This window comes from Macrobrachium nipponense, chromosome 14 (genome assembly GCF_015104395.2).
Source record: "Macrobrachium nipponense isolate FS-2020 chromosome 14, ASM1510439v2, whole genome shotgun sequence".
NCBI classification, from domain to species: domain Eukaryota; kingdom Metazoa; phylum Arthropoda; class Malacostraca; order Decapoda; family Palaemonidae; genus Macrobrachium; species Macrobrachium nipponense.
The window spans coordinates 33,006,544-33,033,969 of NC_087207.1; the positions used below are offsets into that span (position 1 = coordinate 33,006,544).

The 27,426-nt window shown below is 46.6% G+C and overlaps 1 protein-coding gene across 1 annotated transcript in view; it reads right to left on the reverse strand.

Annotated features, from left to right (window-relative positions):
* Nucleotides 1-19,040: 19,040 nt before the first annotated feature.
* The window catches only part of LOC135226191 (ER membrane protein complex subunit 1-like), a gene marked incomplete in the record, with an annotated part of 103,618 nt that continues 95,232 nt past the window's right edge, over nt 19,041-27,426 (reverse strand). The window contains 1 exon segment of the mRNA XM_064265635.1: nt 19,041-23,878. Within this exon segment, the coding sequence (XP_064121705.1) occupies nt 23,718-23,878 (161 nt within the window).

Here is a 27,426-nt window from a genome sequence, read left to right on the forward strand (position 1 = left end):
GTTCATGTAAATTACAGTACTTTCTTAGCATAGAATCACTAAGCACTAACTAAACAGTAATGTACAATCATTAAAAACTAACATTCACATTTACTATATACTCACACTCAGTAACATTAAACGCTGAATACTCAATAATCACTAGGCACTCACTATACACTAAACTCTTACCAAACACTCATAACTCACTTAATCCTAAACATTCATTAAACATTCAACAATCACTAAGCATTCACTACACACTAAACATTCACTAAGTACTCACTATACACTCAATACTCATTAAAGACTAAACATTGAATAAACATCCACTCAACACTCATTAAACACTCAAACACTAAACACAAACATTCACTAAACCCTAAACATTCACTAAACTCTAAACACACACTAAACACTAACATTCACTAAACCCTAAACATACACTGAACATTCATTAAACCCTAAACACTCACTTAACATTCACTGAATGCTTACACTCTAAACATTCACTAATTGCCAACATTCAGAAAAACTTACAATTACATTCACAAAACATTCACTAAACTCTAAACAACTCACTAGACATTCACTGAATGGTACTTGTACATTAAATATTCACTAAATGCTAACATTCACTACACACTCACTAAACATTCACTGAATACTTACACACTAAACATTCACTAAATTCACACCAAAAATTCACTTAATTACACACTAAACATTCACTAAAACCCTAAAGACTCACTATACATTCCCTGAATACTTACACAATAAACATTCTATAAATTAGAAAACACAGTTAAACATTCACTAAACCCTAAACTAAACATTCACCCAACACTTACTCACTAAGCCCCAAACATTCACTAAACACTTACTGATTAAACATTAACGATACAAAAATTTCAAAAGTGCGCTAATCCACTGTTCAGTTTGCGGGTTACCAGACCTTTAAAAATGGCTCCAAGGCTTTGTAGCACCGCCCTGGTGGAAGACCATCAAACTACGTAGTACTGGTATAGAGCTCACAACTCCAGGTATGTACCCTCTATGCGCCAGGACCAATAAGGTCATTCCGCGCTGCCACGGAAATTGACAGTAAAAAGGCTTGAAAGGAGGAAAACTGCCAAGTTGTACTATGAAACAATTGTTAAGAGAGGGTGGGAAGAAAAGTAGAAGAGAGAGAATATGAATGAAGTTACAGTAAAAGAAATGAAAGGGGATGCAGTTAGGAGCTGAAGGGACGTTGCAAAGACCCTATGTAATGCCTACAGGTGCACTGACATTTACTTTCCATTAAGCAGGGTAACTTTTCCTGCTGTCAACGTCGATATCTATTAGTAGTAGTATCACCTTAACAAACAATTTAGGTGTCTGCCTTTTTGGTAAATAACCAAGCCTATTACATGACAAAAACCTTATACGACTGCTGTTATTTGAATGTTTACTAGATATCTTACAGCTAACACCAAGGCACAAGTGAGAAATGACTCCCAAATGTCTGCATCCCTACCCTACCCCAAAAGGGGATGGCATAACATAATTAGTATGGCCCAGGTGTAAGCAGAACCCGCTTGCTTAAGACTAAGAGTATTACGATAATATACAATTACCCCCATCCTAATCACATTATGGGCATACCGGACAGAATGCTGAGAGTTCTATTCCTAGAACCAGGACCCCCCCCCCCCCCCCCCCGCCCCCCCCCCCCCCCCCCCCCCCCCCCCCGGAATCCGTGGTCCAGTCCCACAAAATACTAACGCCTGAAAAACAGGTCAAAAAATTGTCGGGTAGATGATTGATCTGCCACAGTACGTACTCACTATTTAGCTTCAGATTTAACTCCATGTTAAGCCATATGTTTTCTTATTTATTTGATTTGGAGAATTTTGACAAAAATGTTAAAGTCCACAAATATTAACCCGAAAATGACAATTTGTCTAAAATTGCATTTTTCCTAACTATACAAACCTGAGGTCCTTTTACAATAGGAAGGTACTAGCGGCAGCTGGATAGGTCGTAAGCTTTCGAACAAGGGGTTCGGTAGTTAACTGCTTGTCCGACAGGCGCGCGCGCGCGACTGGGAGGTAAACAAATCACTTTTGCTTTTGGCCCAAGCAAAAAACTGCAGAGTGAGGGGTGGCATGAGGTGGGGCTATGTGTAAAGGACCTCAGGTTTGTATAGTTAGGAAAAATGCAATTTTAGACAAATTGTCATTTGTTCCGACACGGCATACAAACCTTCGGTCCTTTTACAATAGGAAGACTCACTTCTTGGTGGGTGGAATCTGAGTCTTTTGTGAACAGACTGGTGTTCGCCCAACCTTGGAAGCCTCCCTGGTCGTAAGAGCGAGGGAGGGATCCAAGCCTCTGTCCGATTGATCGGGGTGTGCACCGCAGGATCAATGGTCAGACCTCTGGACCGAGTACTAAGAGAGAGGCATGCGTATCTCTTCGTACCAGCAATGTAAGAACTTGTTCCTGTACAGGAGCAAATATAAAGTCATGGGTTTGACTCTTGTAGGCATCCACTTCCCCCCCTTGTAAGAAGGAATTGTGGATAATTCTGCTCCTATCCCTAGTGAAAGGGATAGGATGGGGCTCTGTCATATAGCTCACCTGCATCTCGTCCTCATCCAGCGTAGTGACGACCGTGGCCCTCTGCCCACAGGTAGAGGAGGAGGAAAAGATGGGAAGAGAGAGCCAGTCACTCACTCACTCACACATCCATCCACACAGTCACACCAGGACTCGATGCTGTTCAGCCTGCGAGGGTCTGGGTTAGCTACACAACTTGTTGAGCAGCCACCACGGGTCCCAAGGAAAAGGTATCCAAGGACCTGTGGGCAATATCCCGAAGGTAGAAGGACGTAAAGGTAGTCTGGTTAGACCAGACACCTGCCTTCAGGACCTGCGCCACGGAGAAGTTCTTACGAAACGCCAACGAGGGGCCAATACTTCTGACTTCGTGAGCTCTCGGACGGGACGTACGGATGTCGTCACTACCATCAGCCTCATACGCCCTCCTGATGACCTCACGCAGCCAGAATGAAAGAGTGTTCTTGGATACTTCTTTCTTGGTGACCCCGGTGCTAACGAAGAGGCGTCGACACTCAGGCCTGAGGTGTCGAGTTCTCTTCAGATAGCGCCGTAGCGCCCTCACAGGACAAAGCAGCATCTCATCCGCATCATTATCGGTGAAGTCCAATAGGGAGGGAATCGTGAATGACTCGAACCTGTCGTCAGGGATCGACGGGTTCTGAGTCTTCGCAACGAAGTTCGGGACGAAATCGAGCGTCACGGATCCCCATCCCCTGGAGTGTCGTACATCATAGGAAAGACCATGAAGTTCCCCTACTCTCTTCGCCGATGCCAGGGCCAGCAAGAAGAGGGTCTTGAGGGTCAGATCCCTGTCTGACGACTCCCGGAGTGGCTCGAACGGCGCTCGAGTCAAACTCCTAAGGACGAGAGTCACATCCCACGCAGGGGGCCTGAGTTCCCTGGGTGGGCAAGACCTTTCGAAGCTCCTCATAAGCAAGGAAATCTCGAACGAGTTCGAGATGTCCAACCCCCTCAGTTTCAGGACGAGCGCCAAGGCGGCTCTGTATCCTTTGACTGTGGGGACTGAGAGGAGCTTCTCTCGGCGAAGAAAAACGAGGAAATCCGCTACCTGCTGAAGAGTGGCCTCTGAGAGGAGATAGACCCCGTCTACGACACCAACCACAGAAGACGGCCCACTTCCCCTGGTACACAGCTGCAGAGGACTTGACGGACGTTTCCACCATCTCTGTTGCTGCGCTACGAGAAAAGCCTCTCGTTCGCAAGAGATGGTGGATAACAGCCAGCCCCGTGAAGACGTAGGGACTGGACTGCTCGGATGGTCCCGGCTCGACGTGTGGCTGGGCGAGAAGGTTGTGCCAAGGGGGAATCTCTCTCGGTTCTCCTGCGAGAAGAGCCAGCAGGTCCGGATACCAAATGGCCTGTGGCCACTTGGGAGCCACCAGGATCATCCTGAGATTCGGGGTGACCAGTGCTCGACTGATCACCTTGCGAATCAGGCTGAACGGGGGAAAGGCATCGGCGAAGAGGTTGTCCCACGGGTGTTGAAGAGCGTCCTCTGCAGCTGCCCATGGGTCCGGCACGGCCGAGAAGAACACCTGGAGCTTCCTGTTGTGCCGGGTGGCGAACAGATCCACGACTGGTCGCCCCCACAGGTCGAAGAGCCTTTCCCGCCACGTCCTGGTGTAGAGACCATTCGGTATTCCCTATGATCACCCCTGATCCCGACGGCTGAGCGTGTCTGCTACTACATTCCTCTTCCCTGGAATGTAGCGTGCCGACAGCTCTATTGAGTGTGCCTGAGCCCACTCGTGCACCTGCCGAGTCAACTGGTACAACGGGAGAGACACTAGGCCCCCCTGTTTGTTGACGTAAGCCACCACCGTGGTGTTGTCGCACATCAACACCACTGAGTGCCCCATCAAGCGGTCCTGAAACTCTTGGAGAGCGAGAAACGCTGCCTTGAGTTCCAGTACATTGATGTGAAGGTGCTTGTCGTTCTCGTCCCACACTCCTGAAGTCAGCAACTCCTCCAGGTGTGCGCCCCATCCCTCGGTTTGATGCGTCTGAGAACAGCTTGCATGTCCGGGGGGGGAGTGCGCAGAGCACTCCTCTAAGAGGTTCCTGTCGTCCAGCCACCAGGCTAGGTCCTGCCTCACCTCCTGTGTCAGTGACACCCTGGAAAGCTTTGGGGGATCCGTCGCCTGCGACCGTAACTCTCCTTTAGTCTCCACTGAAGAGACCGCAGGTGAAGACGCCCGTGAGGGACTACAACTTCTCGAGCGACGACAGGTGTCCGATCACGACTTGCCATCGCTGAGCTACCTGTTCCTGCCGAGACAGGAACTGGTTGGCTGCCTCCCTGAATCTGCTGTTCCGCGAGTCTGGCGGGGAAGACTCGCCTGCTACCGTGTCGATCAGCATACCCAGGTACTTCATCCTCTGCTTGGGCTCGAGATCGGACTTCTCGAAGTTCACCACGATCCCCAGATCGTGGCAGAACTCGAGCAGTCGATCCCTGTCCTGTAGCAACTGCGAGCGGGAGCTCGCCAGGACTAACCAATCGTCGATACCTCATCAGACGTATCCCGTGCGAATGGGCCCAAGCAGACACCAGAGTGAACACTCGCGTGAACACCTGTGGGGCGGTTGAGAGACCGAAGCACAGTGCCCTGAACTGGTACACCGTCCCGTCGAGGATGAAGCGGAGGTACTTTCTGGAGGACTGATGAATGGGTATTTGAAAATACGCATCCTTCAAGTCCACTGAAAGCATGAAATCGTTCTCCCTGATGGAGTCGAGCACTGAGCGTGCCGTCTCCATCGTGAACCGGGTCTGGCAAACAAACCGGTTCAGGGGAGAGAGATCTATCACCGGGCGCCAGCCTCCCGTAGACTTTTCCACCAGGAAGAGTCGACTGTAAAAGCCCGGTGACTGATCCGTGACGATCTCTACAGCTCTCTTGCTCAGCATGGTCTTTATCTCCTGTCTCAGTGCTACGTCCTTCGATGACCCTGGAACGTACGACTGCTGTTGGACCGGGTTGGAGGTGAGGGGTGGCCGAGATTCGAAGGGTAATAGATATCCCTCCCGAAGGACATCTACAATCCAGGTCTCGGCGCCGTAGCGCTGCCACGTTGCCCAATGGCTGGCCAGGCACCCCCCCACTTCCGGCAGCAGGTGAGGGGGAACGCCGTCCCTAGCGTTTCCCCCCTTTCTTCGACTTCTTCCCAGAGCCTCCACGTGATGATGAGGGCTGGGAGGAGGGCTGGTTACGGCTCCCCTTGCCAGAAGTCGAAGAAGACAGAGTCATTTGTTCCCCGGGGCTTCGACGCAGCAACCGTCTTAGCCGCCGAGGAAGCGCTAGCCGAGCTCTTAGACTTGGCCGCAGTCCGAGGCTGCCCAGAAGCCTTCGAGACTGCCTGGTGAACCAGACGGTCACTGTCGTCAGTGCGCCGTCTGTCCACCGCAGCGTCCACCATCTCTCCTGGGAAGAGACGTGGAACTCCGTAGAGGAGGTCCGTTTCGAAGTCCCAACGCCGCTTCACGCCCGGCCGCCCTGGAAACCCGAGTAAGGACAGCGTCCCTTCGTCGGAGAACCAGGTTGGCCCACAGGTTCACCGTCTGGTGGGCAAGGAAGGAGATGGCTCTTCCCCCAGACTGGCAAAGTCTCCTGAAGGCCGAGTCATCTTCGGGAGAAATTCCCCCGGAGTTGGCTGCGACCTTAGATACTGTGAGGGACCACAGATCTAGCCAGGAGACGGCCTGGAAAGCTGCCATGGCGGTAGATTCCAGGCCGAGTGCCTCTTGCTGCGAGAACCACAGGTTCTCGGACAGGAGCTGTTGCAGAGACACACCCGGAGTCAGCCTAGCTAACTCCGGGTTTACCTGTTTGGGCGGCATCGGGTCCTCAGATGGCACGTAAAACCGCCGCTGTCGTAGCAGAGGAGGTGGAAGCAGCTTGCTCGACCTGCCAGACTTGAGCGAACCGTCTTGTCCGGAGACAAGCGATTCAACCTGGTCCAGCACTGAGTCCGCAAGCTCCGAACGCGGCAAACCCACCGTCGGTCTGGGTTCCCTCTTCGGGCCCCAGAACGACTCGAGCCGGGACGTGGGCTCGGATGGTGAGCGGCGATCCTTCCCCGAGGTCGTTGTGCTGACGAATCAGCGCAATAACCTCGGCAAAGTTCCTCTGGATCTCAGGCGTGACTGCATCCTGCGGAGTTGGACCGTCCAGTCCCTCAAACAGGAGCACCTCCCGAGACCCTCCTCCCTCAAGGAGAGGAGCAGCGACAGCCCCCTCTCGGTCTCCTCCAACCACCTGTGCGTACGACCTGGCTGGTCCGAGAACCGAGCCTGGTGCGTACGACACGGTGGCGTGATCCTGAGGGGCGCACCCCTCACGATCACTCCTCAATACCTCGCCCCTCCCGGTGTAACCCGAGGAGGTTGAAGGTATGGGAGAGGAAGACCTGACGCTCTCTCCTCGCTCGCTGGTAGAACCAGTGGGCTTGGAGGACTGCAGGCGATCGCCAACCCGCGGTGGCGATCGAGCTGCAGACCTAGTCGAGCCGTCTCGCTGTGGAGAACGGCTGGACCGAGAACAGCGGCCCCGGTCTCTTGTGGTCCAGAGGAGCTGTGCTGGTCGCCGTACCCGATCGCTCTCTGTGAGAGCGACGGTCAGGCGAACCGGCGAGCTCCACTGTCACGGTGAGATCGGTGCGTATCCTCACGGTGCGTCAGTTCGCTGGTACCAGCCGTGGCTGGTGCCGGCGAACGGGGGACCTCTTCCCAGCCTCAGCCCGTGGCGGGTTCATGGACCGTCACGTCCGCCCGGGTAGCCAGCTGCTCGCCGCGAGAGCGAGAGCTGGCCTGGTGAGAGTCGCGTGAGCGGCTGTCACCAGTCTTCCGCTCCGTGCCGTGAACCTGACGCTGAGCGGACTCAGAGGTCTGGTTCCTGGCTGCACGGTCGCTGGTAGGCGACCGTACACTCGGTACCTCTCGCGAACGAGCGGCCGAGCCGGACCCTGCTGCTGTGGCCGAACCACTGACAGCAGGTGAGGAAGTGCCGGTGTTAGCCGGCACCCCTCTGGTCCCCGTAGTCTTCTTCCTTGCGGGAGAAGAGACGGGTCCTGCTCCGAAGGAGCAGGGCGACCAGCGGAAGAAACCCCCCGTCTCACCAGAGCGAGACGGGCCCTTAGAAGTTCCCGAAGGAGACTTCTTAGGGGGGGGGGAGGCGACCTTCTTCTTCTTCGGCGGGGGAGCCTTAGAAGAAGAAGGGGAAGAGGCGGCAGACGAGACGACGACGAGAAGACGATGAAGACGACGACGACACCTTCCTCCTCTTCTTCTTCTTCTTCGTCAACCTCCTCACAGGACCGACGTCAGATCTGTCATCCAGGACGGAGCCGGGGCTTGCTGTTGCCGAAGCAACAGGGCCCGGACGTACCTGTCGAACAGACCCGCATCGGGAGCAGCGGCGCCAGGAACAGGAAAAAACAACATTCCGCAGGTGCGAACATCACGGGAACGGCAGACGAGACAGCAGGAGCAGGTACAGGTACAGCAGCGGTAGTCACGGCAGGTACGGCAGACTGTGTGGGCGGTACAGGTGGTCGAACCAGCGGCACAGACATCCTAGGTACCGGTGGGAGGTCCAGGGGCGAGCTCTTCGGGCACACGAAGTCCGGTCGCGGCAGCACGGCAAACCCAGGTGGCGGCATCACACTCCCCCGAGTTACGGCGACTGGCCCCTGCACCGATGTAGTGGGTGTCACAGAGACCAACGTGCTGGGTGTACCCACCAGAGGGAGGTTGAAGCGTAGCCGGGTGTTGTAAGGGTCGTGGTGGTGGTCGAGACCGTTGCATGGGTGACCGCCACGGCGCCAGCGAGATGGTAGAGCAGCCCCTGGACACTCGGCACGCCCTGCAACCCCAACGATGCCCACACCTGTCCGAGGTCATCCTTCGCGGCAACCGCACCTGAGGAGGCAAAAGTCGGGTGATTAGGGGGATCCTCTACCGCTCGCGCGAAGACGAACGGATAGAGGACCCAGAGTACAACTGGACGTCAGGGTATCTAGCGCCCTCCTCCACACTAGACAAGTCAGGAGAAGAGAAGGACCTAGACAACCCCCCGAAGGGGAAGGCGCGAGACATGGAAGTTGAGCGGGCGGCAGGAAAGAAGACGAAGTGTCCGTCACCAAAGGAGTCGCGGGAGAGCTTTCCGACGACTCCTTTGCAGGCCTTCGCTTCTTCCTGCCCTCATACAAAGTCCACTGCGCCTCCGACCAATCATTACACACATCACAAGGCTCGGCTCGGGTGCATTCGCGCCCCCGACACCGAGCACACAAAATATGAGGGTCTATCTCCGGGAAAGATCGGAACTTCCCGCATTTACGCCCTTCGGTACCCGGGCATAGTCTCCGTGGGGTAGCGAGGCGTGGAGATTACCATTATTGATCAATTCAAAATTGAAGAAATAAGAGAGGAAATGATTGTACTTACAAATGTTCACACACAAACACAACCAAATACTCATGAAAGCAGACGACGAGAAGCGGGCAGAGAGCGTCGAACACACACGTCCACTCGCTGTGAGGCCGAAAGCAAAAGTGATTTGTTTACCTCCCAGTCGCGCAGCAGCGCGCCTGTCGGACAAGCAGTTAACTACCGAACCCCTTGTTCGAAAGCTTACGACCTATCCAGCTGCCGCTAGTACCTTCCTATTGTAAAAGGACCGAAGGTTTGTATGCCGTGTCGGAACAAACATAGTTACATATATGGGACTCTTGGGTTTGAAACTAGGAAGAAACTCCTGAGGTTCGAGAGCCCCCTCACCACATCAAGGTGGTCCCAAAATGAGGGGGAATAGAGAGAAGAAACATTCAGAAGGTGTAACAGGAGAAAAACCTTGCAGTTGCACTATGAAACAATTGTTTGAAGAGGGTGGAAAGTATGCTGGAAGAAAGAGACTGTGCACAGGGGAGCAGTAAAAGTAGTGAAAGGGGTTGCAAGTCAAAGGACTGAACAGCGCTGCAGCTAGATGCTGAAGGTAAGCTGTAAAGAACCCAAAGTAATGCCTGCAGTTCATTGTGTGAAGTGCACCGACATATCTAACCCCTTACAGTCCTTATCAATTATAAAAATCGTCTCAAACTAGAAATCTGATAACTTACATTTGATCTTAACTTCATACAAGATACCTCCCACAATAGCATCAAACTTATTTTTCTTTATGTATTCTAAAATGTTCCTGCTAACATAACTACACAATATACATAGTACATGTGTAAAGAATTCAGTTCCCTTTTCCTGGGTTACAGCCCCCCCAAAAAAATAATTTACAAAAATTTCTTGGAAAATCCTTGTTACTCCAGTTTCTGGAAGCCTTCTAATTTTGTTTTGTCTAATTCAACTGGTACATACTGAGGAGAGAGGGCCTGAAGGGGATGGCAGTGACTGCAGCAACTTCATGAAGATGGAGGGAGGCCAATGCCTGATGAAACTGGACATTGTGTTCTTGCTTCAGCTGGGTTGAGGGTGGGGGAAGTTGCCTTGGTATGTCCACCAGCAAGTGAAGGAGGTCTGTGTACCATCTCACTTGGGGCCACTTTGGAGCTACCAGTGTCATTCTCAAATCTTGGGACACAAACAACCTGTTGATAACCTTCCAAAATTAACTGAACAAGGGGAAGGCATGCATGTCCAGGCTGTCCCAGGCATGCTAGAAGGCATCCTGCAGGACAGCTCTTTGGTCGGGGACAGGCAAACAATACAGGGGTAACTTCTTGTTAATTCTGTGACAAACAGGTCCAATGTAAGACCCATCCACAACTTCAGCCTGTTCGCTAGTGTTTTAACGACCATTCTGTACCCACAAACTGATCTCCCCTGCTTAGTTGCTACGCCACAATGTCCTTCTTCCTGGGAATGTATCTGGCTGTCAACATGTCACCAGCGCCTCAGTGGCATGGTCGGTATGGTCTTGGCCTGCCATCTCGGTGGCCACAAGTTCGATTCTTGGGCATTCCATTGAGGGGTGAGAAATGTGTGTTTCTGGTGACAGAAGTTCACTCTCAACGTGGTTCGGAAGTCACGTAAAGCCGTTGATCCAGTTGCTGAATAACCACTGGTTCCATGCAACGTAAAAACACCATACCAACAAACAAACATGTCTCCTGGTCTTTGACCACTCATGCATTTTCACCGCTAAGTTGTTCAGGTCATGGGACATTGTGCCTCCTTGCTTGTTTACAGATGCACCACTGATGTGTTATTGCTCATGAAGCCTGTGGTCTTCCCTTGTTGGAGATCTTGGAAGTGTTGAAGTACCAGCCAGACTCCGTGCATTTCAAAGACATTGGTGTGTTGTTGATGTTGTTCCTGTCCCACTTCCCTGAAATGTATGCACTGTTCAGGTAGGCCTCCCACCCCCTTCCAGGTGTGTCTGAACATATCAGCATCTACAGGGGAGGGCAGATTACCTGTAACCCCTGCAGATGGTTTTCTGGGAACCTCCACCACTACAGATTCTCAAGTATCTTCCTTGTCACATTTATATCCCTCATGCTGACCTGTGAGGCGCATTCCCCCTTCTCCTTCACTTCTTTCAACTGCAGGGAATGAATAAGATTCCTGCCCCTTGGTACCAATTTTTCCAAGGTCACTAGATTGCCCACCAGGGCTTGCTACTTCTTCATTGGTTAGTGAGGGTTGGACAGGAAGGAGTCTGATACTGTCAAGAATACTGGTTATCCTCTCTTATGAGGGTTAGGCCTTCACCCACACCGTGTTGATCATTATCTCCAGGTAGCCGATTCCTCTGAGTAAGCGCTAGGACTGACTTTGTTGAGGGTTTGGCCTGTCCACTCCTCCAGTCGGCACCACTACCACACTGGCCACTTGTTCCCCAGACATTCCTGACCCCTGCATGAGAAACAAACCTTATGGGGGTCTACTGTACATCTATTTGTAACATGAATTTAGTGTAAGGCTTATTGCTTGCATGATTCACTTCGGATTTTCCATTTTCTTCATTCACTGTGGGAAGAGAGAACACACAAAACACTAGGTATGTCAGTGAAATGCAACCACATGCAATCACAAGGGCAAAGAATTCACTACTCCAACCAAAGAAATGACTTCTCAAAAAAAAAAAAATTACATTACTTGGGCTGCAATGACTGGGAAGAAATCCCACCTAAAAAGAAACATTACTTATTCTATTCTATTCTCTTTGCTACGAGAGGAAGATGTATGCCACTCTTTGTCCTGCACCAAGGGACAAAAACTAATCCACAACACTCAGAGATGCTGATGTATTCTATAGACGTAAAGGTGAAAAATAGGTCTGGCAAATATGGCTCAAAAATCACTAGGCACAGGGAGCACGTGCTCCCAATCACAAAGAACAGAGAACAGTACAAACAAATTTGAGGCAACTTGGTAAATGGAAGATGGTAGGTGGGTCCAGGTCACACCAATGACTGCGGTATAGTTGTTAGGATTTTGTTTTAGATATGATTCAGTAATAGCCAAAGATATGTAAGCACGGATTACTCTAAGTATGATATTGTTATTTTACAATAAAGTTTTGTACATACTTACCTGGCAGATATATACTTAGCTTACGTCTCTGACGTCACGACAGAATTCAAAACTCGCGGCAAATGCGACAAGTAGGTCAGGTGATCTACCCCACCCGCAGTTGGGTGGCAGGTGTATGAACCAATCCCCCTTTCCAGTCATAATTTCTCTTCCACCTGTCTCCTGAGGGGAGGCTGGGAGGGCCATCAATCGTATATATCTGCCAGGTAAGTATGTACAAAACTTTATTGTAAAATAACAATATCATTTTTGTACATGAACTTTCCTGCCAGATATATACTTAGCTGATTGACACCCTTGGTGGAGGGAAAGAGACAGAGCTAACAAGGAAAAAGGGGAAACAACATCTGTTGTAGGATACTAACAAACCTTGGGTTCTTACCTGATAAGGCTGAAGACTTCATAGTTACTGTCTATTAGTCTGCAAAGCCTGAAGAGCTACAGCGAGGGCGTGACCTACAGCTGAAAAGACTCTTTGGGTCTACCGAAGGGATTTGATATCCACTTACTCAGTAGAATCCAAGTCGGATCATGTCAATGGGGATTCGCCCTCTTAAATGACAGAGCCTGACCACTACCAATGCAGGGAGCTCTAGCACAAACAGATCACCTAACCATTCTAATGTTAGCAATACGAATAGAAAGAGATGCCTACCCGCATCCTCTTTCAAACAACCATAAAAACACAATACAAACAATAGGGGAAAAAATTTACAAAGGATATGCTTCAGCTCCCTGCCCCAGCACCGAATCCGCCGATACATACGGGCCTAACGCGAAGCACTTATCGTAAGTAATCTTGACGTCTCTAAGGTAGTGGTTCGCGAATACTGAATTGCATCTCCAGAATGTTGCTTTCATCAGATTCTGGAGTGACATATTCTTGTTGAAAGCCAAGGACGTAGCAATGGCTCTTACCTCGTGAGCCTTGACTTTTCAAAAGCTTGAACCGTCCTCCACCGCAAGCCAAATGTGCTTCCTTCACGAGGCTTCTAATAAAGAAGGACAAAGCATTTTTAGACAATGGTCTACTGGGATCCTTTACAGAGCACCAAAGTCTGTCCTTAATGCCCTTAAGAGACTTCTTCCGCTGGAGGTAGTATCTTAAAGTCCTCACAGGGCAAAGAGTTCTTTCCGGCTCTTCCCCTACCAGGGGAGCTAAGCCTGGAACCTCAAACTCCTTGGCCAAGGATTTGAGGGTTCTCGTTCTTAGCTAGAAAAAGAAGGAAGGAAGGAACAAATCACGGAATCTCCTTTGAAACCTACCCTTCCTTCTAGAGCATGAAGCTCGCTAACTCTCTTGGCAGATGCTAAAGCCAAAAGAAACAGAGCCTTCTTCGTAAGATCCTTGAAAGAAGATGACTGGGGAGGTTCGAACTTTGAGGACCTCAGGAAACGAAGAACCACATCCAGATTCCAGCTCGGAATTTGAGACGAGGGTTTCTTGCAAGTTTCGAAAGATCTTAGCAGATCATGTAGATCTTTGTTGTTGGAGATATCTAAGTTCCTGTGCCTAAACACAGCTGCTAACATGCTCCGATATCCTTTGATGGTCGAAAACTGCAAGACCGCATTTTTCCCTGAGAAAAACCAGGAAATCTGCGATTTGGGTCACAGAGGTACTGGAAGAGGAAAACTTCTGGTTTCTGCACCAACGGCGAAAGACGTCCCACTTCGACTGGTAGACACTAAGGGTAGAGGGCCTTCTAGCTGAGGCGATAGCCTTCGCTGCCTTAGCTGAAAACCCCTTCGCTCTGACAAGACTTTTGACAGTCGAAAGCCAGTCAGATTGAGAGCGGGGAGGTTTTTGTGATACCTGTCGAAGTGGGGTTGTCTGAGCAGATCTACTCTTTGTGGAAGAGCTCTTGGAAAGTCCACCAGCCATTCCAGTACCTCTGTGAACCAATCTTGGGCTGGCCAGAATGGAGCTACCAGCGTCATCCTTGTCGCTTCCGAGGCCGCAAACTTTCTGAGTGTTTGACTCAGAATCTTGAATGGAGGAAAAGCATAGACGTCCAGACCTCTCCAGTCAAGAAGGAAAGCATCGACTGACACTGCTCCTGGGTCCGAGATCGGGGAGCAGTAGAGGTCTATTCTCTTGTTCTTTGCTGTCGCAAAAAGGTCGATATGAGGTCTGCCCCATAACCTCCACAGGTCCTGGCAAACTTCTGAGTGCAGAGTCCACTCCGAGGGGAGCACTTGATTCCTCCTGCTCAGGAGATCGGCCCTGACATTCCTTTCTCCCTGTACGAACCTGGTGAGGAGAACGATCTTCCTTGCCTGAGACCACAACAGCAAGTCCTTCGCTGTTTCGTACAGGGAGAAGGAGTGTGTCCCCCCCTGCTTTCTTATGTAAGCCAAGGCTGTGGTGTTGTCCGAGTTGACCTGAACTATAGCATTTCGGACGTGGGGCTCGAAGGCTTTTAACGCCAACCACACTGCCATCAACTCTTTGTTGTTGATGTGCCAGGACACCTGTTCCCCCTCCCAGGTGCCTGACACTTCTCTTGACCCTAGGGTCGCACCCCAACCCGTCTCCGACGCGTCGGAAAACAATACTTGGTTCGGGTTTGGCATGTACAGAGACAGACCTTCTGCAAATCGGAGAGGATCTGCCCACCACATAAGGTCCTTCTTGATTCCTTTTGATATCATGAAGGAGAATTCCAGGTCTAGAGAGAGACACCTCCAGTTCCGGTAAAGGAAGAATTGGAGAGGTCTGAGATGCAACCTTCCTAGAGAAACGAATTGCTCCAGCGAGGAAAGTGTCCCCAACAGACTCATCCACTCCCTCGCTGTGCATGCATCTTTCTCTAGGAAGGTCGTTAGTTTCTCTCGGCAACGAGCAATCCTCTCTGGTGACGGATATGCCCGAAAATCCGGAGAAACCATCCGAATCCCCAGATATATCAGCTCTTGACTGGGGATTAATTGTGACTTCTGGAAGTTCACCAGAAGCCCCAACGAACTTGCTAAAGTAAGTGTCTTTTGTAGGTCCTCCAGACATCGTTCTTGTGAGCTTGCTCTGATCAGCCAATCGTCTAGATAGAGAGACAGCCTCACTCCCTCCAAATGTAGCCACTGCGCTACATTCTTCATTAAAACCCGTGAAAACTTGAGGGGCTGTCGAAAGGCCGAAGCACAAGGCCCTGAATTGGAAGATCTTCCCTCCCATCATGAATCTCAGAAACTTCCGTGAAGAAGGATGGATAGGCACATGGAAGTAAGCGTCCTGAAGATCTAGGGACACCATCCAGTCCCCTGGACGAAGAGCCGCCAACACTGAAGAAGTTGTCTCCATGGCGAACTTCCTTTTTTCTACGAAGACATTCAGGGCGCTTACATCCAGAACCGGTCTCCATCCTCCTGAGCTCTTGGGAACTAAGAACAGTCTGTTGTAAAAACCCGCAGAATGAGGATCTTTCACTAGTTCTATCGCCTCCTTCTCCAGCATAAGATCTACTGCTAGAGAGAGGGCTTGATTCATGATGGGGTCCTTGTACTTGGCTACCAACTCCCTCGGAGTCGTCGTCAACGGAGGTCTTGATAAGAAGGGAATGAGGTAGCCTTTGCGGACAATCGAGAGTGACCAGTTGTCCGCCCCTTTCTGGGCCCAGACGTCGGCAAACTTCAGAAGTCTGGCACCCACTGATGTCTGGAGAACTTGAATCCTACTTCTTCCCTCTGATGGATCTAGAGAAGGTCTTCCCTCGTTTAGTGGGTCTAGATCCTCTAGAGGAAGAAGCTCTGGCAGGAGGGACTCCTCGAAAGGGCTCCTGCCTAACTGGAGTCTCTCTCTTGGTTTTAGCCTGGAAAGAAGAGTGAGGCTTCCTGGTAGACTGGGCTAGCATGTCCTGTGTAGCCTTAGCTGAAAGGGCACAAGAAACATCCTGAATGATCTTCTTAGGGAAGAGTTGAGGAGAGAGCTGAGAATACAGGAGAGAGGCTCTCTGAGCATGAGATACTGATTTCGTCAGGAACGAACAGTAAACAGATCTTTTCTTGATTACTCCCGCTCCGAAAAGGGAAGCTACTTCACTCGATCCATCTCTCACTGCCTTATCCATACACGTGAGAACACTGATAAGATCCTCAGGTGAAATGGAATCCGGGGTCTGCGTCTTCTTGGCCAAAACGCCCAAAGACCAGTCTAGGAAGTTAAACACCTCCAGGACTCGGAACATTCCCTTCAACAGGTGGTCAAGCTCATTCATCCCCCATGTCGTCTTAGCAGACATGAGGGCAGAGCGTCGAGAGGAATCCACCAGTGAAGAGAAGTCCGAGTCTGCCGAGGAGGGAAGAACGAGGCCCAAGGGTTCTCCCGATTCATACCAGAATCCTAGTTTTCCAGTTAGCTTAGAAGGAGGGAAAGAGAACACCGTCTTCCCTTTCTCTTCCTTCGAAAGAAGCCACTCACCAAAACCTCTAAGCGCCTTCTTCATAGAGATTGCAGGCTTCATCCTGACACAGGATGAAACCTTCGAAGTTTTCGAGGTCGAAAATAACGATAGAGGCGAGGGCGGGGCGACAGGAGAAAGGGCGTCTCCGAATTCCTGAAGCAACAGGTCCGTCAAACGCTTGTATGAAGAAACGGAGGAATCTTTAGGAATTTCTTCTTCCGAGGGATCCTGTTCTTCATCCGCCGAAGATCCTTCACGATCCTTACGATGATAGGCTGTCTTGTCCTCAGCCGAGAGTCCATCCTTGGAAGAACGTCTGGAAGAACTCTGACATCTAACCGGGGAAGTCATAACTTCCGTTGAGATTCTGCCTGAAAACTCCTTCTTGTCAGGATGAGGGCGTATTCTAGGCTCTTGGCGCCTAACGAACGCAGGGCGAAAATCTGGCGAAGAGCGCCTATTAGGCGAAGAGCGCCTATTAGGCGAAAAGCGTCTATCAGGCTCCTGGCGCCTGTCTAAAGGAGAGCGGCTGCCTGGCGAAGAGCGCCTGTCATGCGGGAAGCGATTATCAGGCTCTTGGCGCCTGGTGCGAGGAGAGCGAATCTCTGGCGACGAGCGCCTACCAGGAGAGAAGCGTCTGACAGATTCCCGGCGCCTAACTCGAGGAGAGCGAAAATCGGGAGAAGAGCGCCTTGAAGGAGAAGAGCGCCTACCAGGCTCTTGGTGCCTGCTAAGCGAAGGGCGGCTGACAGGAGAAGAGCGCCTATCTACCAAAGGGCGTCTGGTCACAGGAGAGCGGAAGCCTGAAGGAGAGCGGCTACCATGAGAAAAACGCCTACCAGGCTCCTGGCGTCTGCCAGCGGGAGAGATCCTGTCTCGAGACGAGCGCCTGTCAGGAGAGGTTCGTCTACGGGAAGCATGCCCCTTGTCCGACGGAGAAACGATGTCCGCAGGAGAGCGCCTGTCCGTTGAAGAGCGCCTCGTACTACGATCCACTCCTGGAGAGAGGGCGGTTACTGACGAATAGCGTAAACCTGGAGAAGAGCGCCTGGACTTCTTTACCGGGAGCGAGACGTCCTTCCTACGACAAGAAGTCACAATCAAAGAGTCAGCCAGAGCCATAATCTGCGCCTGCAGACTAGCCAAAACACGTGTAGGAGACTTAACAAAGTCCTTCACGGGAGACGCAGCTCGATCCTTACTAGGAGAGCGAAACTCCAAAGAAATCCTCGGTTTCTTCACATCCAATCCAGGATCTTCCGAAAAAACTTCAGGGCTGGAGGGGAGAGCGGAAGAAGCCTGCCAGGCTCTCTTCGACGGCCGAGGAGCTCCAACCACGCTTGGGCGAAGGAGAAGGCGAAGACGAGAAGCATTGCCGTAAGACTTCTCTCTTGGCGCGATCCAAGGTAGCCTGGGAACGAACATCAGGCGCTACCGAGGGGACGCCTGACCGGTGGGGGTTCTCCCTAACCTTCCTGCGGCTTTCGACTTTCCTCCTCCACTGGGTCTGGGAGTCTGGAAGAGGTCTAGGCCTAGAAGCATTAGGGAGCCGATCAGACGCACCCTCCACTGCACTGGGATCACTGCACAAATTGCTATCACTCTTACCTTCTAGCACTTTAATTTTCAGCTCCATGCTGCGAATAGTGGCTCTCATAGTGTCCACCTCCGAAGGCGCATCTTCGGGTTCGATGCAGGAAGCAGGGGCTGAAACTGGTAAAGGCGCTACGTCTACAACAGGGTTATCAACTTCAAACTCGCTAGCGTAAGACCGACTAGAACTCCTAGATGAAGCTTTCCTAACCTTGTCCTTCTCAAGCTTTCTTACATAAGAAGAAAGCGCCTTCCATTCTTCTTCATTCAAATTACCACATTCATTACAAGGGTTAATAAATGAGCAGTCATTCCCCCTACACCTCATGCATACTGTGTGAGGGTCTACCGCAGCTTTCGGTAGCCTCACCTTACAATCGCTAACAGAACAAACTCTGAACATAGTTGATTTCTTAATTTCTAAATCAGACATAATGAAATTCCAAGAATAATCAAAAGAATAATCAAAAACCGGTCCACAAATCGCAAATGCCAAGCCAAGGAGCAGGTACTTCACCAAAAGTCCGATGAAACAATCCAGGGCGAAAACGAGTAATAATCCAAAATCGAGAGGTATCGACAACAGATGTAGTCGACACCGGCGACAGAAAAATTATGACTGGAAAGGGGGATTGGTTCATACACCTGCCACCCAGCGGCGGGTGGGGTAGATCACCTGACCTACCTGTCGCATTTGCCGCGAGTTTTGAATTCTGTCGTGACGTCAGAGACGTAAGCTAAGTATATATCTGGCAGGAAAGTTCATGTACAAAAATGAAAAGTTTTGGGTTTATAAGAGTCAGAAAAATTAGCAGCACAGCATCTGTTACTGACACACACACACAATGTTAAGAAAATATAAACATACAAAGTTTACTCAAAACAAATGCCAAGAGAACAACTTTTATTAAAAATGTTCTTACACAATCAATACATCTAAAATATGTTTACCATACATTTTGCATGTACAATACCCTAGAGTACATGTAAGAAAAATGCAAACAAGAAAATCTCCTTGTATGTGTTAAGTTGTGTTTTAATATAAACTGGAAACACTTACTTCAATTAGAAAGAGCTTTTGTGAAAACAATAGAACAGAAGTCACTGCTAAAAATCACTACTTTCTACTGTTGTGAAGAATAACTTCTAAAACTTGAAAGTAATACTGTATAGGAAAAGAATAAACTTTTCTACTTCTATGTGACACAACTGTGTTTAATACCATTAACAATTAATGGGAATGTTACTTCAGACACAAACGTATATACATTTTCAGACATTTTCTTTAAGATTGCTGCCCATTACCTAAAAAAACAAAAAGATTGTCTTTAAATACACAAATAATTTGCATAAGACCAAAGAAGGTCAGCTACTTTTACAATATAAGAGTGGATATGACAATTCATAAAAAAATCCTTGGACTGACAAGTAACTGAAGGTCTTAGGAAACATTTTACAAATGTGTGATATAAGGTGTTTGTAAATAAAACATCATTATTCCATTCTTCAACTACTGCATAACAATTCAGCTGCTTATGGTTTTTCATGTCACTGTATACTGTATATCATACACTTTCACAGCAGCTATAAACTATTAAGCTTATCATTTGTTGCCATCAGCCATAGTAGACTCATGGATATAATCCTAGTATGTTATGAGATAATGTACAATGTACAACGATAACTGTACCAACAGTTATTACAGGATATGAGGTGCACTACTGGAAATGACACACCTATGCTGTTATTAATGTAAGCTGTTCTAGCAATTTTGATCAGTGTTACACAACTTTTCCTGTTCCTTGGACAAGAAAGCAAGATAAAAATACCAGTCCATAATCAAAAAGTGTACAATATTTTAAGTCTATCAGTACCACATACTATAAACAACTGTATGGGCATGCACCACAGGTTGGTGCCTTGTCAAATATACAATATCCTACATTCTTCTGCTTCCAGCACCTATTATGTTACAAATGAATTATCAGTTACCTTTTTAGCAATATAATTTCTCACTGGATATACAATGTGTATTGCTAGCAGCAAACCTGAATGATAAAATTATGTTCTGGTCTGCAAAGGATGTTAAATGCTAAAGTATTTACAATATTATCATGTACTATTAGGATCCCCTCTTCAGTAGCAATATCATACTGTCAGGGAGAAATGGAAAAAATTTTACATACATAAATGATGTTTTCACATACACATCAATATTTCCTTTCTTCATGTGAACCTTAACAATATCCATTTATCAAAAGATATTTGTATTTAATAGTCTGTCTTAGATAAAAACCCAAATTAACTTACATTTATAAAAATGAGATTGTTACAACAAAATAACTAAAGAAAGCATTATTTTTTAATGAAGAATATAGTGCATGTAAGTTTCAAGTAATCAGGTAAGTCCTGAATTATTAGGAATTTATGATATGGTAGTTCGTACAACTCTAAAAGAAAGGAATGCTCTTTGAAATTCTTGGCTACTGTTGCTGACAGAAAGGGAGTCAAGTTTGTAAACTACTATTTTCCTCTCATTCCCTTTGAGGAGTATACAAAGTACAAAAAACATGGTTTGACCAAGTGAGGTTACTTGAAGACAACAAAGTAACTGCTAGAGGACAAATTTCTGAAGCTAAAGAAGACATGATTTGTAACTGCGAGGGGATAAATGATTGTAACTGACTAAAGAAAATCTAACCAAAAGTGTCAAGGACCTGCTATAACCAGCTTTATCAGGGAGTATTTTGACATAATAAAAGCCTTTCTTGTTCTTGTGGGTGAGGGATTGTTTAATTAATGTCTGTTTTCTTTCTTTTTTCATTGCATTTTGATAAACAGGGATGAGTGAGCGTGTGGCGCCCACCTTTACTTGAATACCAACCTTCGCATAGATGTCCACCTTCACTTGGATGCCCACCTCTCTTGAATATTAACAGAATCAAGTATTACAAAGGATAGTATGGTATTTGAGAAGAGGAGTGCAGAAAGTGTGAATTGGACTAACGGTGAAGTGGTTTGCCAAATTCGAACTTTAGTTCTCAATCTTTGCTGGATAATCCACAGTGGGGACAAGTCAGACTTATCTTTCGAACATTGGAAAAGTGAAAGATTAAGAACAATAGTATTACATATAGTTTTTTAAATGGTCGTCACAATTTTTTTTTATTTAAGGAAATAAGTTTAGATTCTTAGGTGGTCGGAAAACATCATGTAATTTTAAGTTAGGTTAAGTTAGATATAGGGTTATGAGGATAGGTCTGATGAGCTGGGGATAAGTTTGAGTATTTTTCATTCTGTAATATTAAGGTAATAAATTGGTTAAGGAGAATTAGAATTTTGATTGATAGCTATCAAATTTGTTCCCACTATCCCATTTCATTGTGAAAAAGAAGGCCCCTAAAGTCTCACAAAATGAAAAAAAAAATCTTAATTTTTGAACAAATGTAAAGATCATCTGGAACATCATCAAACATACCCATCAGCATACTTTCAATTTACTCATGCTTAGTTACCATTACCCAGGCAACTTTAATTTCAAAATTCTTGAACTGTAGGAATTTAGCTTAAGTTTCATTTATACATGATAAAATATAGGTCTCTGAGGTTTGAATGACCTGTATTGACCATTATTGCACTAATATGAGTCTCCATGCAACTGACATCTTTGAACCAACTGAACTTGAATACAAATAATTGGGAAGGTATTTACATAAACACATCCACGTTGACATCATGAATGGTGTGATTCATGAAACTACACAAAACAGTGAGTTATTACATATATAATTACAAAATTTACATGTTACAAACATATACATATGAACTGCATGATATGAGAGGCAAAGACTAAACAATAAACTGTAAGCCAAAGAAATTAATATGAAAGATAGATCGTGATGTAGTGAATTTATGTACAGTAAATATAAAAAAATTAATATACATATCTCAAAATAATCTTAATGCTTGCTATCTCTTCACACCTATCTGTGTAGCATTCTCTTCTGTTTCTTTGGCTAAATATTTAAGTTGTAGTCTAAACTAAAAGAAATCCTAGTTTTAGATAATGCCTCCCCATAACTCCATCAAATTATGCTTTTTATTACTTGCTGTGTTTGATCTGCCTCCCTTGTTATGTACTATATACATATACATAATAAAAAATGCAAGTATTAATTTTTCATCTAGCCCAAGAAAATGCTAAAACTAAAACCCTTACGTTCTACTGAACTACCACAGCCGCTGAGGCGTAAGAGGTCTAAAACTTCACATTATGCACACATCTCACTCCTTTATCATGTGAGTAGAAATGCAAATAAATATCCATATGCTATACATACTGTATATGCATCATGTGAAGTAACCAAACAAAATTGGGATTTGGATGCTATGTAAAAGGATCCTGTGGAGAACACAAAAGGTTTTGGACTTTCCTGCTTCAATATACCCACAGTAAGAAATACCCTCACTTCTGTGTCAGAGCCTATGGACTAAATTCTCAAAACAACAAATATTTGCGTTAACAGAATTACTGTTATGTACAGTAATGCAAGCTCTTCTACAATACTTTAGTGAGATATTGTACAGTGCACAAAAATGCACAAATGTACCATGCCATTTACATATTTTGTCTGTATTAATTCACTACTGTTCACTCCAGTAATAAAGTTTAATTAATTTGGCTATGATGGTATGTTAACAACCATTCCTTCTGAGTCTCCCTTGTAGCTCAATGACTAAGGAAAGGCGTATAGTAACAAAAGACTGTGGGCACATGCATGCCATCACAAATATTAGAAAATCAATACTAAATTTGTATAGATCTATGAGTCTGTTACATTCATATTCATTTATATTTACATACATATACAATACAAATAATTTAATAAATGAATATGATTACGAGTAATGATGCATTACTCCAAAAAGGCATTGGAACGTTTACACTAAACACAAACCAGTGTAAAGCAATGTTGATTGATACACTTGATTTTTCTTCTTTATACTTAGACATACTGTTGAGACTGATTCTGCATTAATGGATTATATTATATAAACTCATTATTGAATTAAATTAAATACATTTTCCTCCTTCCCAAACTCAGCATGAAGGAGAATCATAGTACACCTTAAATACAGTATTACATTTACTACAAAATATTTTTCAAAAATCCTTCCTTCTCTTGACCTACTGTAAGAAATTGTATTCATTACAGTTCCAAAGTTTCTCAGGCAAGGTTAATATGAAACAATGCACGCACAAATATACACAACACTGTGTATTATGTAACAAGTCTGTGGATTTCCTCAACTATAATTTAACAGATTCATATAGAAATGCATATAATTTAAAATCATGTTCACAAAGATTCTCATTATATATAGGCAACCATTTACATAAAATTAGAATATATAAGTTCAATGTAAAATGTATATTTTGTGTAACCTCCAGAGGCTTAAAGTCTTGCTTTAAAAAACATATAACAAAAGTAACTTTTATGGAAATGACTAGTGAGACCTCCGTTTAAGTATACAAACCAAACAGCTTCATCAAGTTACTTTTCTTGTTACTTCCAAGCCTGTTTTAGAGCTTTCTTCTGGGCTAACTTCCTGGTAATTACTGCGGCTGCTAAAAGTGCTAAGAGAGCTCCAACAATTAAATAGTGATCAAAGTCATCTTTTAGCAAATCAAACATCTTGCTTGGAAAAACTCGTGTATAAAACAAGTCTGAAAAAGAATAAAAAGAAAAATTAGGATATATTACAGTCAAACATGCACCTTGATAAAATTTAACCTCAGTGATTCTTGATAACACCTAACATTATATATGCTGTCAATTAAATAACTGAACAGATATTTGGGAACAATCTAGTAATGAATGTAAGTTTAATGACTGATTTCTTCAAAATATTGAGAGGCAAATGTGGATCCAGTCAAGGACTGAAGATATTTTTTTTATACTTCTATTACTCCATCCCTACAAAATTCTATTAATCTTAAAAATCTAAACAGCTGACCAGGTCTGACTGATACTGAAATGTGTTCAAAGGGATTGGTGTTGAGAGAGGCCTTCTCTAAACCTTATAAAAATGAAACAGTAATTGCAAAATCTTCCACTTCATTATTTGGATTTTCTTTTAATAAAACTCACTTCATATTCACAATATCTGCTTGCTAAGTAAGCATTGTCTTTAAAGGATAAGAACAATGTTCACAGAGTACTCTACATTCTTAGAATTGTCATTATACCCTCAGCTTTACCTTTACATTATTGAAATTTTGCATGGAACCATATCATCTGTCAAAAACATGCTATTGTTAAGATACAATAAAGTTTTGTACATACTTACCTGGCAGATATATACTTAGCTATAGACTCCGTCGTCCCCGACAGAAATTCGAATTTCGCGGCACACGCTGCAGGTAGGTCAGGTGATCTACCGCCCCTGCCGCTGGGTGGCAGGAATAGGAACGATTACCGTTCTAGAACCAGATTTTCTCTTCCACCTGTCTCCTGAGGGGAGGTTGGGTGGGCCATCAATCTTATATATCTGCCAGGTAAGTATGTACAAAACTTTATTGTATCTTAACAATATCATTTTTGTACATGGAACTTACCCAGCAGATATATACTTAGCTGATTGACACCCTTGGTGGTGGGAAAGAGACAACTATTTACTAAATAGACAGGTAAACAACATACATTGTAGGTAATAAATAAATAAAACCTTGGTTCCTACTTGATCAGGCGGAAGACTCCATGGCTAATGCCTAGGAATCTGCTTCGCCTCAAGAGCCTCAGCGAGGATGTGACCTATGGCTAAGAGTTCTTGTGGGTCTGTCGATGGGGTCTTATCCATTTACTCGACAGAGCCTCTTACATGACAATATGTCTATGCCTAGTGGCATAATTAAGGAGCACAACACCGATCCCGATCACCTGATCCTAACACGAGGGTTAGTGCTTAAGCTGAAAAGAGTTATCTACAAACTACTTTCAAACAACCCAAAGAAAAAACACGACGTTAAATAAAATTTAACTCACTAGTTAAGGATCAGTATCTGCTCCCTATCCCAGCAATGTATCCGCAGACACGTATCAACCAAGAGAGAAGGATCCCTCGAAGGTTATCTTGACATCCTTCGGATAATGGGAAGTCAACACAGAGTTGCATCTCCCGTATGTGACAGCTAATATGTCCTTATGACATATTGTTAGGGAAAGAACAAGAATTCGGAAAAGCTCGCACTTCATGCGCTTTTAATTCTCAGCTGTTTGAAGGAATCATCAATGCACTTATCAAGTGCTTAGGAGATCACAATGTCTCAAAGAAGGCCAGGGCGTTCTTTGATATAGATCTCTTCTGGGTGAAGCCTGGAGCCTGGCTAGCGCTTCGTGCCTGGCAGGCGCCTAGCGCCTGTCTAGCGCCTCGCGCCTGGCTGGAGCCTTGCGCCTGAATGGCGCCTAGAGCCTGGCTGGTGCCTGATTGGCTCCTCCTTCCTGGCTAGCGCCTCGCGCCTGGCTGGAGCCTTGCGTCTGGCTGGTGCCTTGCGCCTGGAAGGCACCTGGAGCCTGGCAGAAGACTTCATGATCACTGTCTATGAGTCTGCATGCCTCAAGAGTTTCAGCGAGGTAGGGACCTATGACTGACAAACCCTTCTGGATCATGTCAATGGGGGCTAGCCCGCTTACATGACAGAGCCTTCTCGGATCATGCCAATGGGGGCTGACCCACTTACATGGCAGAGCCTTACCTGTATCATATCAATGGGGACTAGCCCTCTTACATGACAGAGCTTTAGGTTTCTCTTTACTGGAAGGAGCCTTGCGCCTGGATGGATCCTCAATCCTGACTGGAGCCTAGCCTTGAAGGAGCCTGGCACCTGGATGGCGCCTGGCTGGCTTCTAGAGCCTGGCTGGCTCCTAGAGCCTGCTGGCTCTCCTAGAGCCTGGCTGGCTCCTAGAGCCTGGCTGGCGCCTCGCGCCTGGCTTGGCTCCTCCACACTTGCTGGAGCTTCGAGCTTGGAAGAGTCTCTAGGCTGTCTGGCGATGTCCACATCGGACACTCTTATATCTGTCCGATTTGTTCGCCTCTGGCGCATTTGCGCCAGGTTGGAGGCCCGCTCCTTCTCAGTATCCGACCATGACAGAGTTCCTTGGAACTGTCCGCCTCTGGCGTTTTTCGCCTGTATTGGCATTTGGCGCTTGGCTGGCGCTACATTGTCCGAGAGTCCTGAACAACCACATAGTTTATCAGGAGACTGGAGAAGGGTGGAAGAAATTCTTCCACTTTGAGCTTTTGGCCCCTGGCAAGGGGAGGTGATTTTAGTCAGCTACACCCAGTAGACGACAGGATATCTAACCATACGAGAGAGAAGAGTCTTCCTCCGAGGAGGATCCTTCGTGAACACTTCTTTTGCTAACGAGATCTCTTCTTACATGTTGATGAGGTTCCTCGTTGCAGAATCTTCCCTATCCTTGCCCGAAGGAAGGGAAGGAGTCTGGAAGTCGAAGGAGACTCTGAGCTGAAATTGGGCGGAACCCTGATTTCTAGCTCTTATTGTATCCTTCTGAATACCTTCTGGGAAGCATTTTGAGCCCTCATCGCACCCCGAAGACTCTGTAGGCAAACGTTTAAACCATCTCTTCTTCTGTAGATGAAAATGTAAGTACCCTGCCTGGGCAACGAAACTTCTATCTGAAAGCGTTGCGTCAGGAATAGAGGGTTTTAGTTCTTTTGCCAGACATACTATGCTGGTAAGAACCCATTGCCGAGTCTCCATTGAATCTGATGCGAGATTCCAATGCACAAAAAATTCACTTGTCTTCTTGGTTGTTTAGGGCTAAGAGAAACAAAGAATTCCTTCATAAACTTCCTCAAAGAAGTTTGATGAGGAGCAGTTCCATTTTGTCGGAACACGGAATCTGTGGCCACAAAAAGATCCCATTCGAAGTACATGATATCCTACTCTTGTCGTATTGCGGTATCGTATATGATCGAGAAGATCTTAATCCTCTGTTATCTCTAATTCCCCTTGTAGAGACAGAGTATAGCCTTTTACTGCGTTCTTTGATAGCAGATATATACATAGGTGATTCTTCCCTCTGAAAGTGAAGAAAAAACCTCGCTATGTGGTTCACAGAGGTATCGGAAGAGGACAGTTTCCTCATTCCATCTAGCACGATCTGCAGCAATTCTATGTCTTAGCCATGACTATTGTAATTTACCTTGAAAAAAACTCTCATTCATGTCCACTTCTGGTCAGTCTGCACG